The sequence below is a fragment of the Saimiri boliviensis genome, chromosome 8 (assembly GCF_048565385.1).
Source record: "Saimiri boliviensis isolate mSaiBol1 chromosome 8, mSaiBol1.pri, whole genome shotgun sequence".
NCBI classification, from domain to species: domain Eukaryota; kingdom Metazoa; phylum Chordata; class Mammalia; order Primates; family Cebidae; genus Saimiri; species Saimiri boliviensis.
The window spans coordinates 117,310,050-117,325,628 of NC_133456.1; the positions used below are offsets into that span (position 1 = coordinate 117,310,050).

Below are 15,579 nucleotides of genomic sequence, written 5' to 3' on the forward strand. Positions count from 1 at the left end.
TGGTTGGTTGGTTTTAACTCATCTTCCTCTTTATACCACTCCTGCACCCCCGTTCCAGCCGTCCTCAAGCCACATACTCACACACATAACCCCTGCTCAAGCAGGGTTCTGATGTCATGGGTGCTTGGCTCACACTGAGTGGTCTTTCGTGGCCTCTGGCTGAGCGAGCTTCCTCTGTTTCAGGTGCGGCTGATGAAGAGGATTGCAGAAATGACAGACATCAAACCCATCCTGAGGAAGCTCCCGCGTATCAAGAAGCACCTGTTAAATGGTGATAATATGAGGTGTGTTTGTGATTGATTTTAAATAATTAAGTGTCGTTTTTAGGTATTTTTCACTTGCTATAGGAACTTCAAGATAGAGTACTTGGTAGAGGTATAGGTTACAGAATTTATTGTAGAAGTCAAGTGTTCTAGTAATCTAAGAAAAAAATATTTTAAGCTTATTAAAAGTTGGAGATAGGAAAGAACACGGGGTAGTTCTGTTCTAGAACTGCGAATAGATTGAGGGCAAATACTCAGTTATATGGCTTCCACAGCAAATGGCTGGTGAACGGCAGATCCGTGAAGCTGGGCTTGCTCAGGAACAGGGCACAGGTGCGGTTTCTTCTAAAGTCACGTGATGCTCTGAGGAGGCCATCTGGCAGCTCAGTTGTACACCTGCAGTTGGCCTTATGCCCTCAGGTTCGCGGGCGTGAATGAAGCTGAAGCATGATGAACTGTTTATTTTCAGCATCTTATTGTCAGTGACATTGATGTATTCGTCAGTACTTAATAGGAACATGTCCTTCTTCAGAGAGTCCTGGTGCCTTTCCCCAGGCATGTCCTGAGAATCCCTGGCAGAGTCTACAGGGCGGTCTGTGGGTGGCCAGAGCTGGGGCCTGGTGGTTGGGGTCGCTGGGCGCTGGACTCAGGTAGGCCTGGCTTCCAGTGCTGGGCCAGCACTCACCTCGCACCCAGGCGGTCCTGGGCAGCTGACCCACCTGAGTCTTCTGCTTCCTCCGCCATAAAACTTTGCTTTACAGATTTATTGTGAGGAACAAAAGCAGTAGTATCTACAAGGTAGCATACGTGTCTGGGATATAGTGAGTTAGTATTGATATAATGGTACCTGCTGTTACTTTAGAATAAATTTAGGATTTACAGCCAGAAGGAAAAAATACACACTTTGTCAATATACTGTAGAGTTCAAGTCGATTTTATATGATAGTATTTGCAATTCTGCAGAATTTGGAAAAGTTCTATTTTCATGTAACTTTGAAAGCATGGTAACTTTTTGCATTTTATGATTTTCTGCTTTAAAAACCAGTTCAGATTTTCAAATTGATGACTGTTGGACAGTAATTTTAAAAGTTGTCAGTGTTTCGATAGTGTAATTCTGAAGGCATGGTTAGCAGATCTTAATAATCTCTGTATTTTCTTTGCTCTTTGGAAGAAGACGACTTTAGAGGCTCAGGCTGTCTGTGTCTGGACAGTTTTATTAGCCGACACACTGAACTGTGTGGAACTGTCTCGGTAACTCGAAGCACTGCAAAGCAGGAAGGTGGCTGTATTATTTCTGCATTTGACTTCTGTTTCTGTTAACATCTTTGAAATTATTTTTTATAAAAACAGTTTTATTTTTGAATTATTTATACAAAATATGATGAATTACTAAAACTTTTTTCTAACGATGGTTTTATGTGTATATAACTTTCAAACAGGTGTTCAGTGAATGCGACTCCTCAGCAGATGGCTCAGACAGAAAAAGTGGTAGAAAACTTCCTTAGAAGCATTGGTCGAAGTAAGAAGGAACGGAGGCCGGTGCGTCCACACGTGGTCGAGGTATGCCCTGACGGTGGCACTGGCGCCTGGTGAGCGCCTGGCAGGGGCAGCTCTCGGGTTTTACACGTATCGACTCAGTTCTCAGAACAATCCAGCATGTGGTGGTTCATATCCCTCGTTACGCACATGAAGAGACTGAGGTTCAGGAGGATTCAGTGTCTTGTCCAGTGTGGGCCCAGTTAAGTGAGTTCAGACCCTGCAGTGTGGCCTTAGAGTCTGGACTCACTCTGTGCCTTGCAGCAAGTAGGCTGATAGGAAGAAAGACTCCAGTCGGGTCACTCTGACACAGGAGTGGCCCCAGTCTGTGGCCTGAAGAAGGCTGCTTCACTGCAATTTCTTTGACTCACGAATCCATGGATTTGTCTCTAGAACAGTTATGTTGGTGAGAACGAATTTAATGAATTTGATTAATTTACAAAGAGGGTTGTAACCTAGTTCATGGATGTCAGTGGGGGAGGCTGATGGTGTTGATTCTGCAGAGGATGTTTCTGATGCCTTCTCCGCTGGTGTCTGTGTCCCTGGTTCCTTTCTGGGTGTGGTCTCCCTGTCTGTTACATGTCCTCTTGATTTGACAGATTCATGATGAGAAAGTGCAGAAGGAGGAAAGAAAGCTTAAAGTATTTTCTTCTTACCATATAACAAAGCCACCTTTTCCTTGACTGTCTAAAAATTCATTTAAAAATTGTCTTCATTTATTTCATTATTCTCTTTCTTTCTTTCTTTCTTTAGTTTTTGATTTTTTGAGACAGGGTCTCACTCTGTCATCCAGGCTGGAGTGCAGTGGTGCCAGTATAGCTAGCTGCAGCCTAGCTGTAGCAACCTCCCAGGCCGAAGTGATCCTGCAGTCTCAGCCTCCCAAGTAGCTGGGGCTACAGGTGTCCCCGCCGTGACTGGCTAATTTTTAAAATGTTTTTGTTGAGATGGAGGCTCCCTGCATTGCCCAGGCTGGTCTCAAACTCCGCAGTCCTCCTACCTCATTATAGGCATGAGCCACTCTGTGCAGCCTGTGTTTATTTTCTGTCTTTTTACAAAATTTTCCATATAGTAACTTATGAATGATAAATTTTTCTCCTTTATAGCATTTATTATTTAAAATACTGAAATCCACCCTAACACTTGTTATTAGCTCTGTGAATTCTGTGAACTCTGTTCCTTCTTATCTGTTTCAAGTGAGTTTTGGATTTTTCATTTTTCTTGGAAACTTGATTTTCAGAAACCTGCGCCTAGCAGCTCTGGTGGAGGTGCCCACGCTCCTAACGGCTCCCAGATCATTAGGAAGCTGGTCATGGTAAGAACCACAGCCCACCTGGCTTCCCAGCGGGCGGGTGCGTCCCTCCACGGCTGTGTCTGCCGCTGACGGTGACTGTCCCTCCGTCTGCCTGTCTGTGGGGCTGGCGTGTCCCTAGAGTTGTGAGTTCAGTGCGTGCTTTGTCACTGCCACCCTGAGCTTTTTCTCTTTGACTGTGCTGAGCGAAGGCCCTGGAGTGGGTGCGTCCTCCTGTGCTGAGGAGCTGAGGGCTGCTGCTCTGGGTGGTCTCCTCCCCGGCAGTTCACCCTCCTTTGAACGTAGCTCCTGAGCCGAGTCTACACCCGTGGAGCAGCCTGACGGATCTTTTCCCCTCACTCAGTGTGGTGCTGATGCAGTTTGGTTCGGTTCCTTGTGGAGTGGAGTGATTTAGCACATTCCCAGAGCATCAACTATGATAGAAACGGTGTGGAGCGAAATGTTTTTAATTGAACAGTATACTTTAAAGCAGGCATCCCCAAACTGCGGCCCCCTGAGGCCATTTATCCGGCCCCCCGCTGCACTTCAGGAAGGGGCACCTCTTTCATTGGTGGTCAGTGAGAGGAGCACAGTATGTGGCGGCCCTCCAACGGTCTGAGGGACAGTGAACTGGCCCCTTGTGTAAAAAGTTTGGGGACGCCTGCTTTAAAGCATCATGTCAGGATTGGAGGACTTGATGTTTTACAGTGAGAAATTGTGTGAAGTGACATAACTGTAGTGTCTTGCTCTTGTGTCCCAGTGCTGTGGGCAGTGCCTGGCAGCACAGCCTCTGACTACGCCTTGTCCCTCAGGAACCCACCTTCAAGCCCTGGCAGATGAAGACCCACTTCCTGATGCCCTTCCCAGTGAACTATGTGGGCGAATGCATCCGAACTGTCCCCTACACGGACCCAGATCATGCCAGGTAGGAGGGTGGAGGTCGGGACCTCCCAGGCCTGAGCCTTATGGAAGCAGGTTGTCAAGCGTGTCGGAGTTCGCAGGGTGTGTTTTAGCGCCGACTGCCAGTGTTGGGCCGGGGGCCGCGTGTCTCTGAGCGCTCCTCCTTAAACAGCAGAGTCTTCATGAACAAAGGCCCAGCTTTAGAGCCAGTCACTTTTATAAACAGTTTCTATTCTTGAGGACTCCTATAAACAAAACAGAGATCTGTGACCCTTTCAAAATGCCCCATGTACTCACCTCATCTCTAGGTAAAAACTCAATGAATTCAGGCTGAGATTTCTGACCCACAGGTCAGGTTAAGCCTTTGTGAGGACAGACGCATGGAACGAGAGCAAAGGCAGGTTGAGACAGGAAGCCACAACGGGAAGGGCGGGAGGCAAGCATGGGGCTGCCGCAGAACGTCATGATCACAACTGTGGGTGGTTGGGGGTGCCTGGCCCGGGCCGCGGAGGGATGGGGCAGTGGGGAGAGACCAGGGGTGCTGCAGAGCCCTGCAGCTGGCAGGGCTGGAGGCCAGCTCACAGTTGCTCTCAGGAGTTCACCTCCCGCTTCTCCCCACCACGTCAGAAGCTCAGGGAAGGAGGCCCTTGGTTGAAGGGCTGAAGCCACAGTTGAGTGTCAGGGTCAGGCGTGCTCTCAAAGTGGCATGGGGTGAGGGAGTTTGTAGCCCACAGACTGGCCCCTCCAGGCCCTTCTGAACTGTGGCTGCCCCGTGTCTGTGTTCATCCCATCTGGGGAAACTGACTAGACTGGGAAGACAGACTCACAAACGTGTACCTTTGGGGACCCGTCAGTTGGGGGTGTGTGTGTGACACAGATATGTGCAAGCATCTTATATCCCGGAAATTCACTTCCTATGTCCTTGTCCCAGGCAGCTACCCCCATGAGGGACTAAAGCAGAGGGAGCCTGGCAGAGGGGGAGGCAGGCTAGGCCTGTGCAGCTTGTCCTGGCTGGAGAAGGAGCCGGGCCTCCAGGGTACATGTGTGTCACAGGAGGGGCGGAGGAGCCAGGCGGGAAGAAACGTGGGGCTGCAGTGGGGGCCCGGAAAGAGAAGAGCTCTGAGATCTGTAGAAAAGATGATAGTGGCTCAGCTGCTTTGCCCGTTTATTTCCGTATTTGCAGAAGGTAAATATCTGTCTGCTGTGCCAGCAGAATAGTGATACCTGTTCCCACCATCCAATAGGAAGATGTAGACTAAAAACACGGAAACTGTGAAGAGGCTAATAGGTGTTTTTCTCCTGGTTTCTGGTATTTTGTGAGCATGTGTTTTTAATGTAATATACAAGTAATAGAAATTTCTCAAGAGTAACGTATGGACAGATGAAACGCCAGTCCCTGTTGGTGCTTCAGGAGGCTCCCTCCCCCAGGGTCTGGCTCCAGTCTTGCTGTTCTCAGCCAATGGTGCCCCAGCCACTCAAGTGGCTCTGGGTTTCTCCTGGTGGACCCACACTAGATGGTCGTGACTTCTCCTACCACAGCCGCTGGGAACACGCCCACTGCTTCCTCCATTTCCCACCTGGCCTGTTTGACCCCCTTCATCTGCTTTGGGAAAAGGCGTGTCTCTGGAAGCAGGGACCTGGGGCTGATCTAGCCATAGGCATCTTTGAGGAGCCTGTGTCTACTGCAGACGCTACCATCATTGACTGCCCTGCAGTGGCAGGCATGGCTCTGCGTTCTGTCGAAGGTGGATGCATTCTGGAGTCATCTGGAATGTGATACTCCCATTCACAGTGGAAGGCAAAGGAAATCAGCCTCATTCCTAGAAATGAGCTTTAGCGGAGAGTGTGTGTTTTCTTAAGGGATTCCTATAAAACTCTGACTTAACTTTCCTTTTTTTCCGTATTCTAATGTGAGACATTTAAATAAACGTTCATTTGCACATTTGCTTTTACAGTAGAAATAACCTCTTTCTACTTGATCAGATTTTAAAATGCCGCATATACATTGGAACAAATGAAGCAGTGATGCTGGAATGTTCAGATTCCCTCCCCATCACCTCTCACTTCAACCCTGTAATCTAAGCCCACTCTTTGAAAATTGTGCTTCCTTGTGGTTTTTAGTTTTGGTAATTAAAAAAAAAAAATCCCATGCCTGTAATCCCAGCACGTTTCCAGGCAGAAAGATTGCTTGAAGCCAGGAGTTTGAGACCAGCCTGGGCAACAAAGCTAGACCCTGCCTCTACAAAATATGTAAAAATAGCCAGGCTTGGTGGCACGCACCTGCAGTCCCAGCTACTCAGGAGACTGGGGAGAGGGGAATCCCTTGAGCCCAGGAGTTCAAGGCTGCAATGAGCTGTGACTGCACCGGTGCACTCCAGCCTGGAGACAGCGAGACTCCCATCTTGTAAAAAACAAGACCAAAATAGGGGACCATAATTTATATGGCATTACTTTACAAATTGAGATTATTTCCATTTTCACTTACTCCAATAATTGTTTCACTGCATATGCTTTTTTATCAGACATGTTTTTAACTTACATTTTCTAATCATTCATTTCAGTCTTAAAATTCTTGCATGTTTGATGACTGCTAAGTTCCTGCATACAGAAATTCGAGAAAAAGGTGGTGCTTATGCTGGAGGTGCAAAACTCAGCCACAATGGGATTTTCACCTTTTACTCTTACAGGTGAGGTTTTCTCTGTCCCACACATTTGGGTGCACACATCCGTTTACCTGTAGTCTTCTACTGGGGATTATCTGTCATTTTCTTCTACTGCAGTGAACCTTAGAAAAAGAAAAGTTCTTCTGTTTGTTTCCTTTTGCTTGTTGAGCACTTAGCCAGACGCACAGGGTCCTTCTGGTACAAGGATTAGGGCAGCAGCCTAAACAGGAAGCATTCTCCTTGAGTAACCCTGGCTTGGTGTAAGCAGCAAATTTCGGCAGAACACAGTAGTGCCTCCATCCATGGTTTTGCTTTCCGCAGTTCCGTGCCCACAGTTACCCTCAGTCTGGACATATTAAATGGAAAATTCCAGACATAAATACTTCCTCAGTTTTAAATGGCACACCCATTCTTCGAAGCAGTGGGATGAAATCTCACACTGTCTACACTACCTGCCTGTGGGTCACCAGTAGCCGTAGAGGTCAGATACACTGTCAGGTGAGAGCTTATGTTCAAAAAACCCTTGTTTTAGTTAATAGTAGCTCATCACCATACCATTTATTACATTATAATTGTTGAATTTTGTTAATACCTTGCTGCACTTAATTTGTAAATTTTAACAAAGATATAGGAAAAAAAAAAAAAACCATAATATCCATAGGGCTCAGCACTGTCTGAGGAGGATGCAGCCCTGCCCTGGGAACATAGTATCCATAGGACTCAGCACCGTCAGAGGCGGCGGCAGCCCTCCCCTGAGGTACTGGAACAGGCCCTAGTTGATGGGGCTGCGATACAGTGGGAGAGCATTCTTATTTCAGTTGTAGGTGCCTGATGTGGATGCTGTTCTCTTTAGCTTTCATAAACGTAACACTGTTACTCAAAAAACTAAATTCCTGATATTCTATGGCTCTGCTGCCCAAGAGAAGGTGTATTCTAACACTGTAAGAAGCTGGCCAGCCGTGGTGGCAAGTGTCTGTTGTCCTAGCCACAAGAGGCTAAGGCTGGAGGATCATTTGAGCCCACGGAGATTGAAGCTGCAGTGAGCCAAGATGTACCACTGCGTGCCAGCCTGGGTGACAGTGAGACCCCGGCTCCTGGATGCATAGGTAGATGAGGCAGGCAGGCAGACATGCAGGTAGATAGGTGGCAACCACTGCCTCTCTGAGGAGCTCTCCCTCTGGCTGTGTTGCCGGGCTGGAAGCCACACTTCTAGACAAGAATGGGGAAGTAGCTCACAGCCCCTCTGCAGCTCTGAATCAGGGCGAAGGGACGGTGGGTGGGGCTCTTAACGCTTACACAGAGGGAAGTCTGGATTGGCTCCTCAGGCTGATTCCTGGACTATCCTGGGTATTTCTTAAGGGAGAGGAAAGGACAACCTTAGTGTAATTTTTCCACTTGAGTCTTCTGTAATTTCCTTGTAATCCTGACCTGCCCCCACCCTGGACTTTCCACTTTCCTCTCCCGATGAGGTCACAAGGGTGTATTGAAATAATCTGGGAGAATGTTGTGCAGACGGACCTCGTCTTAATTAGAGGGAGAACGTGTTGAAAGCCTTATGTGATCGGATTTAAATTTCCATTGAGAGTAATTAAGCAATTTGTCAGTGGGCTGTTTGGACTGTAATGTGTAACATAGAGCTGTTCACACAGGAGATGTTCAGCTGTTGACAGAGGGTTGTGATTAACTTGTCCTCTGGTAAAGTGCTTGACTGTATTTCTCTGGGTTTCCTAGGGACCCAAATACAATGGAGACGCTCCAGTCTTTTGGGAAGGCTGTTGACTGGGCTAAGTCGGGAAAATTCACACAGCAAGACATCGATGAAGCCAAACTTTCTGTCTTCTCGACCGTAGACGCTCCTGTCGCTCCTTCTGACAAAGGTATTCTGGGTGTAACAGCGGGAATCTCAACCCACGGCCGCACAGATGGCACTGCCGTTTTCCGAGTCCCCACGTGCACGGGCAGGCGCAGCAGCTTCTGCCATCCTCGTCCTTGCTTGTGATGCGATTTCCACGTCTATCACCCTAAACGTGGGGCTTGAAACACTTCCCAACATCCAGGCAAGAAAAGTGCCTGCAGCCATTTCAGTTTTACTCAGCTGAGGCCCGGTGGGGCCCGCCCACGCCAGTGTTCTGGCTCATTAGCGTGGAAGGGGTACATGGGCATGGCCACGTTACTCTGCAGAGCCACTTCTGCTCACAGCATCATCAACCTCACGTGGCCCTGACTTCGTCCATGCTGCAGAAGCAGGAGTTGGTAGGGTCAGCGTGGCTTGTGGGAGCTGGAGGTCGGGGTGTGATCTCTTATCTGTTAGACATGTTCCCATGGTTGAAATGTGTCCACATGAAGTAACAGTGAGATGCCCGTGTCTCCTCCAGGACCCGAGTGCACAGCCCACCGCTCATGGGCGGCAGCTTCATGGTGCCTGTGCTTTGTCTTCTAGGAATGGACCACTTCCTGTCCGGCCTCTCCGATGAGATGAAGCAGACCCACAGGGAGCAGCTCTTCGCCGTCAGCCGTGACACGCTCCTGGCCGTGAGCGACAGGTGAGTTGGGAGCAGGAGAGATGGCACCTGGATTTGAGGCCTGGGCGTCCTTTCACACGCTGACCACGCCTTCCTCTCAGGTACCTTGGCACGGGGAAGAGCACACATGGCCTGGCCATACTTGGACCAGAGAATGCAAAAATCGCCAAGGACCCATCCTGGATCATCAGTTGAGCAGCCGTGGAGCCCCTGACAGCGCAGGAGCTCAGGTGTGCTGCACACACAGGCGCTGAGAAAGGGAGCCTCTGAGCCGAATTGGAAAAGGCAGAAATGTTACTGCTTTTTCCAAGAATACGATGTCATTCTTAAAATTTTGCCAAAGCCATTGACTGGCAAGTCAGATAAAAACTCATCTATCTTAAGAGTGACCACGAAGATTCATTCAAATAATCATGCATGAAACGCCGAAGATGTGCTACGTAGAACTTTAGCTCTGTTGCGACAGAAAGGCTTACTTTGCCTGATTAACCCTAGAATATTTATTTAGGTATCTGAAAATAAAGGGCAACTCTGACTTAAACTGTGCTTGAATCATTTTAATTAGCATTTAGGGCCTTTATTAAATGTAGGAGTGAAGTGAAAAGCTGCCCACGGCCATCCCACCTGCCTGTGCTGATCAGTGGACCGCAGCCACACCGAGGACCTGCAGGAGCATCTGCCTAACAGACGGGCGTGCAGTAGGGCGGCCGGATGGAAACCATTCTGAAGAGCAGGGGAGTTGGGGTGAGTAAGTGCTCGCCTCGGCTGCACAGACACGGAAAGGTAAGCCTCTGCGCCAGCTCTTGGACTGATTTCCCCAATGCCATGTGTTTTTGGCATCTACTCCACAACGCTGTTATCTGTTGCAGACTAGATCTAAGAGGCAGAAACGCTGTCCCTACAGGAGGGGGGCTGTCCCCCCGACAGCTGTGTCTACTCTGGCAAGAGTCAGGAGAGTTCCAACCCAGGTTCCAGTGAGGACTGTGGCTTGGCCTGGAGGAGAAGCTGGCGATCAGATTTTTTAACCGCCACCCTCCCTCGGTGGTTTTAATATGTAACTAGGATCGCAGTCGAGGGTGAGTGGATAAGCTTCCTGGTTTTTTACTTTCAAGAGTGCAGGCACCTGGGGTGCAGGCCTGCTGCTGTGGATGGAAATGCCACGTGTCAAACTACTAGCTTTGTTCTTTTATGACTTGTGCATAGTTCAGCGAGCCCTTTAAAATCTCAGTCTTTGGGTAGCTACAGTTTTGTGGGCAAAGATGAGCAAAATATTTTTAATCTGCTTAAAAAACTAAAACGGAGGACTGCTGCAGCTGTAGGCAAACGTTTAATTCTGCTGATACGCACATCTGAAAGCATGAGGCACAGTCCACAGACAGCACGCACTGGCTCTGAGGGGGACGTGGGCAGTGACAGGTGCTTGCTGATTAGGGATTAATAATACTTGCAATAAAGTGCTGATAAATAACTTAAATGTTACAAAAACGGACGGTCCATGGTGAAGCCAGGCAGAGGCAGGCAGGGCCGAGTCAGACGCTCCAGGGCTGCACGTGCTCCAGCTGGCCCGAGTCCGACACGTCGTAGCTCGCCTTGTACTTGGCCAGGATCTTCATGAGGGGCCGAAGCTTCAGCCACCACTGTTCTTTGGGAATCCTGTGCCTGGGAGGGAAGCAGAGGCGGCAGTGAGCCCTACAGGTGCCTGGGAGACACCTCTGCCTGCCCTGCGCCGTCTCGCCAGACAGGCGGGGGGTTGTAGGGTCAGCAGAATCAACTGGATGATAAAGCCGATTTCAGGGTCAAATGAAACCATTTTTATATTCCTAAAAACTCTTCCCTCTTTCTAAAGACCTAGTATTTAACCCAGCTTCAGAAAAGCCATTTTCTCACAGCCCTGACTGAGTGCTGACAGCGACGGCCGTTCCCTGCCCTGCACTCAGGTCAGTTGGGCTCTCTAAGGCAGTAAGACCCAGACTTACTCAAAATCTGTTTCCTTCTTCAGCTCTGCCACAGGCTGAAAAATGACGTTTCTTTTGCTTATTCCCAGCACGCAAACAGAATCATCGGTGGTAAATTTTTTCCCTATAAAAGTTTAAAAAAAAAGATGTAATAACACCCTATCACCTGGGCAGGTGGGGGAGCAGAATCACGAGGCAAGATGAGAACTGAGATTCCTCAAACCATGCTGTGAAGGTAGACGAAGCCCCGCTGAGACCAACAGCAGCCCGCAGCGTCCACCCCAGGCTTGCCCAGCTCAGCCCGTGCAGGGCTGGGAGAGGGGACCATCGTGACAGCTTCCCCCCGCCCCTCACTAGTACTTCAGCCACCCCAGAGAGGGCTTCCTGGAAAGGAGCTTTTGTTTTTTCTCCCAGTGGAGGTAAATACATTTTTCACTGAATAGCGGAATAGGAAAATTAGGTTAAATTACAGGAAAACGTTAAGAAAGTTATACTCATGAATACACACAGAAACATCCACAAATTTGCAAAAGAAGAAAATCCAAAAAGTGGAAGTTGATGTACAAAGAATTGAAGCCAGAGTCAGTTCTTCAAAAAGACAAACTGATTGAAACTCTTCACATCACTGTTTTTTGTGGACTGTCATTTCCCTAAGTTGGACACTGAAGTGAGATAAACGCCTTGCCGTAATGAAAGCACACATCTGGTGTGACTGATGAAGCAAGCCGAGAGGTAGGGGAGAGAGATGTTGGCACAGACAGCCATGCTCAAGAGTGAGTGGGGGCCGGGCACAGGGGCTCAAGCCTGCACGCCCAGCATTGGGGGGCCGAGGCAGGCAGATCACCTGAGGTCGATTCAGGACCAGCCTGGCCAACATGGTGGAACCCCATCTCTACTAAAAATACAAAAATCAGCCAGGTGTATGGGTGGGCACCTGTAATTCTAGCTACTTAGGCTGAGGCAGGAGAATCGCTCAAACCCAGGAAGCAGCAGTTGCAGTGAGCAGATATCACACCACTGCACTCCAGCCTGGGCAACAGAGCAAGACTTTGTCTCAAACAAAACAAAATGCCATGTTTTTTTTTGAAGATTTCTTAGAATATGTAACTTATAAAACTGATTCAAGTAAAAACATGCATAGTTCTATAAACATGAAAAATTCATTCAGCAGTTAAATCTTCCTCAAAGAAAACTGGAAGTTTTAATGAATGGATTCACAGGGAGGTTGTCCTACCAAACATCCAAAAAATAGCCCCACTTCAACTATGAGGCAGATCCCAGGACTAGAGGAGAAATTTGCTGGCAAATGTTCAGGATCTGCAGAGCAAAAGCAAAAAGCCTGCACAAAACACATCATGACCAAGCTGATGTTACCGCAACACTGAGATACGACGTGGGCTGTGGCCTCCCTCCCCGGCCCCCATACCTCTGCCCCGGGCCTCCTTGAGCTTCGCAGTGATCCACTCCATGGCTCTGGCAGAGATTTTGGTTCCAAAGTTTCTATCAAATGGAGAGGGTGCTCCACCCTGTTGGTGGTTAGAATTATATGAAGTATCAGTTACACAGTAACACTTTGCTGTTTAAAAACATGGTTTCTGTGAAATAAAAGTTGTCATTTCTCTTTTTTAACAGACTCAAGTCTGACAATCCATTTTAAATCTTAGGAAGCTCCAATTTTTAATTTGTTCAAGTGTTTAATTTGAATAAGCATTTCCAGGTAAGAGGGTATCACACTTTACATGAAAGTTGACAGTTAAAATCCCCGTTACTCAAACCTCACAAAAACAAGAATCCTAAAGCTGGTGACTGTCTTGGCAGGGCGCGATGGCTCACACCTTTAATCCCAGCACTTTGGGAGGCTGAGGCAGGTGAATCACCCGAGGTGAGGAGTTCAAGACCAGCCTCGCTAACATGGTGAAACCCTATCTCTACTAAAAATACAAAAACTAGCCGGGCATGGTGGTGAATGCCTGTACTCCCAGCTACTTGGGAGGCTGAGGCAGGAGAATTGCTTGAACTTGGAAAGTGGAGGCTGCAGTGAGCCAAGATTGCACCACTCACTCCTGCCTGAGTGAGATTCCATCTCAAAAAGTTCAGCTGATTTTTATCTCGAAATTTACTTGTAGATACACGTTTCCCCCCCAAAATGGCTAAAATAAGACATTAAGCTTGTAAAAATGACGTGACAGTGGCTTTGCAGGCCCCTCACCGGGGTCTCGGGCTCACCTGCTGCATGTGACCCAGCACATTCTTCCTGCAGTCGAACACCCCCTTGCCCTCTTCCGAATAGAGCTGGTAAATGAAGTCGGTGGTGTAGTTTTCGCTGCAGCTCTCATTTCTGAAACGAGTAGGAATGAGCCATTTGTAAGTGTGCAGCTCCCTGCTGGTGGGGCATGGCCCTGGGAGGCTGGCTTCCCTCGTCCCCTGGCCCTGCTGTGACTACATCAACACTTGTCCCTCCAATCCAAGGCTTTGCATTCTGCAGTTTCAGTTCCCATGGTCAAGTGTTCCACTAAAGTCCAAAAATATTAAATGGAAAACTCCAGAAATAAATATGTAAGTTTTAAACTGCACACCATTCTGAGTGGTATGATGAAATCTCGTGCTGTCTTGCTCTGGCCCACCCAGTATGTAAATCATCCCTGTGTCTTCCCGTCTCCACACTGACTGTGCCTCCTGCCCGAGTCACTCAGTAGCCACCTTGGGCATCAGATGGAAGAACCCTCGTGTATATGGGAGGCAGGTACTAGCCCCAGGCTCAGGCACCCACTGGGGTCTTGGGACACATTCCCTGACTGCATTTCCTCCTTCCTTCATAAACGTCAGGTGCTAATTAGGGAAATGATTGTGAGTTACCTAAAAGAATAAGACTACAAAGCAAAAATACGTTTAAAATCACCCTTTAGTTGTCTAAAGGCAGGCAAGTATTTAGAGCAAGGCACCATGACTTCCGGATCGCTCAGTGTGTGTAGTGCACTCCAGCAGCAAAGAAACGACCCCTCCTCCAGACTAAGTCACAGCCTAGCACCTAGGAGCCAGGGTGTGGCGGTGCGGGTGAGGTCAGCCCTGGTCTCACTCACCTGAGGACAAGGCCCCTCTGGATGGTGGTCTTCATTTTCTCCGTCAGGTGCTCCACGTTGGACTGGAAAAGAGCATTGTATTAATCAGATAATAAGCTTCTAAGCACCTACTGTGTGCCAGGCACTACAGGGCAAGAAGTGCTGACCGAGTGTGGTGGAGGCGGCTGTGGCTCTCGTGGCTCAGGTCTTGGGGAACCTCCCCGAGGCAGGGAGAGCGCACCCACAGGGATGAGAGCTGAGGACTGGGCGTGGCCAGCAGCCCTCACGGGGGTGGTTAGAAACACCTTCCGGAATCAACAGCGTCCCTCTTAGCAGGAGAATTCCGTGCATTTGCCTAACACTCATGCCTCGCTCCTTTTTTTCAGGATGCTGTTGTCTTGGAGTTCTCAGGGAAATAACCACCTGGGGCCAGCCTTTCTGTGAACTCTCAGATGACAGCCTAATGAACGGTTTTGGCCCAAGGAAGAATTTTACATGCTCACATTCGTACACAAATTGTTTAAGGAAAAGAAGGTTGTCTTGAGAACAGAAAAGTGTAAAAACATTCTATTTCAGATCATGTTGGGAGGTGATTTTCTAATGACTCATCCTAAGAAAATGGAGATTTTTACATCTAATCAAATCTGTCACCGGGCCCAGTGGCTCATGCTTGTAATCCCAGCATTTTGGGAGGCTGAGGCGAGCAGATCATCTGAGGTCAGGAGTTTGAGACCAGCCTGGCCAACATGCTAAAACCACATCTCTACTAAAAATACAAAAATCAGCCAGGCGTGGTGGCACAGACCTGTAGTCTCAGCTACTTGGGAAGCTGAGGCAAGAGAATTACTTGAACCAGGGAGGCGGAGGTTGCACTGAGCTGAGATTGTGTCCCCTGCACTCTAGCCTGTGTGACAGAGCAAGACTCAATCTCAAAAAAAAAAAAAAAAGTAAATTAAGCATTTGCCATGCTAAGTGCTGGTGAGGCATGATCTTTGGATAGATTTCTGAAATACAGTCTTGTGTCACGTAACAGGGATATTTCCTGAGAAATGCATTGCTAGGTGATTTAATCCCTGTGCATACATCCTAGAGTGAATTTACACAAACCCAGGAGCAGAGTCTGCTGCACACTGGGGCTGTGGGGCGGCCTGCTGTTCTGGCTGCAAACCTAAATGTCTGGGACTGCTGAATACTGCAGGCAGTTGTAACACAATGGCTAGGATTTGTGTATATAAACATGTCTAGGCACAGAGAAGTACAGTCAAAAACAGCTTTTTATAAAAGATTAAAAACTGTACCCGTCTGGGGCAGCTCCATCATAATCTTAAGGGACCCACCGCTGAAACATCGTGTTGCAGTGAATGACCACAACTACTTCATTTCACGCGGGGGA

General features: G+C 48.3%; 2 protein-coding genes across 4 annotated transcripts in view; one reads left to right on the plus strand and one right to left on the minus strand.

Moving 5' to 3' along the window:
- The window catches only part of PITRM1 (pitrilysin metallopeptidase 1), a 38,120-nt gene extending 28,407 nt beyond the window's left edge, over window positions 1-9,713 (plus strand). The window contains exons 20-27 of the mRNA XM_039478931.2: window positions 184-284; window positions 1,703-1,823; window positions 3,037-3,111; window positions 3,900-4,012; window positions 6,549-6,674; window positions 8,382-8,527; window positions 9,091-9,193; window positions 9,274-9,713. Of these exons, the coding sequence (XP_039334865.1) occupies window positions 184-284; window positions 1,703-1,823; window positions 3,037-3,111; window positions 3,900-4,012; window positions 6,549-6,674; window positions 8,382-8,527; window positions 9,091-9,193; window positions 9,274-9,367 (879 nt within the window). The 3' untranslated portion in view covers window positions 9,368-9,713. The remainder of the gene's footprint in view (window positions 1-183; window positions 285-1,702; window positions 1,824-3,036; window positions 3,112-3,899; window positions 4,013-6,548; window positions 6,675-8,381; window positions 8,528-9,090; window positions 9,194-9,273) is intronic.
- A 767-nt stretch (window positions 9,714-10,480) lies between these two features.
- The window catches only part of PFKP (phosphofructokinase, platelet), a 65,631-nt gene continuing 60,532 nt past the window's right edge, over window positions 10,481-15,579 (minus strand). For all 3 annotated transcript variants that reach the window (XM_003939063.4, XM_074405129.1, XM_074405128.1), the window contains 5 exons: window positions 14,208-14,269; window positions 13,354-13,465; window positions 12,554-12,653; window positions 11,149-11,251; window positions 10,481-10,831 (listed from right to left, as the gene is read on the minus strand). In XM_003939063.4, coding sequence (XP_003939112.1) covers window positions 10,702-10,831; window positions 11,149-11,251; window positions 12,554-12,653; window positions 13,354-13,465; window positions 14,208-14,269 — 507 coding nt within the window. In that variant the 3' untranslated portion in view covers window positions 10,481-10,701. The remainder of the gene's footprint in view (window positions 10,832-11,148; window positions 11,252-12,553; window positions 12,654-13,353; window positions 13,466-14,207; window positions 14,270-15,579) is intronic.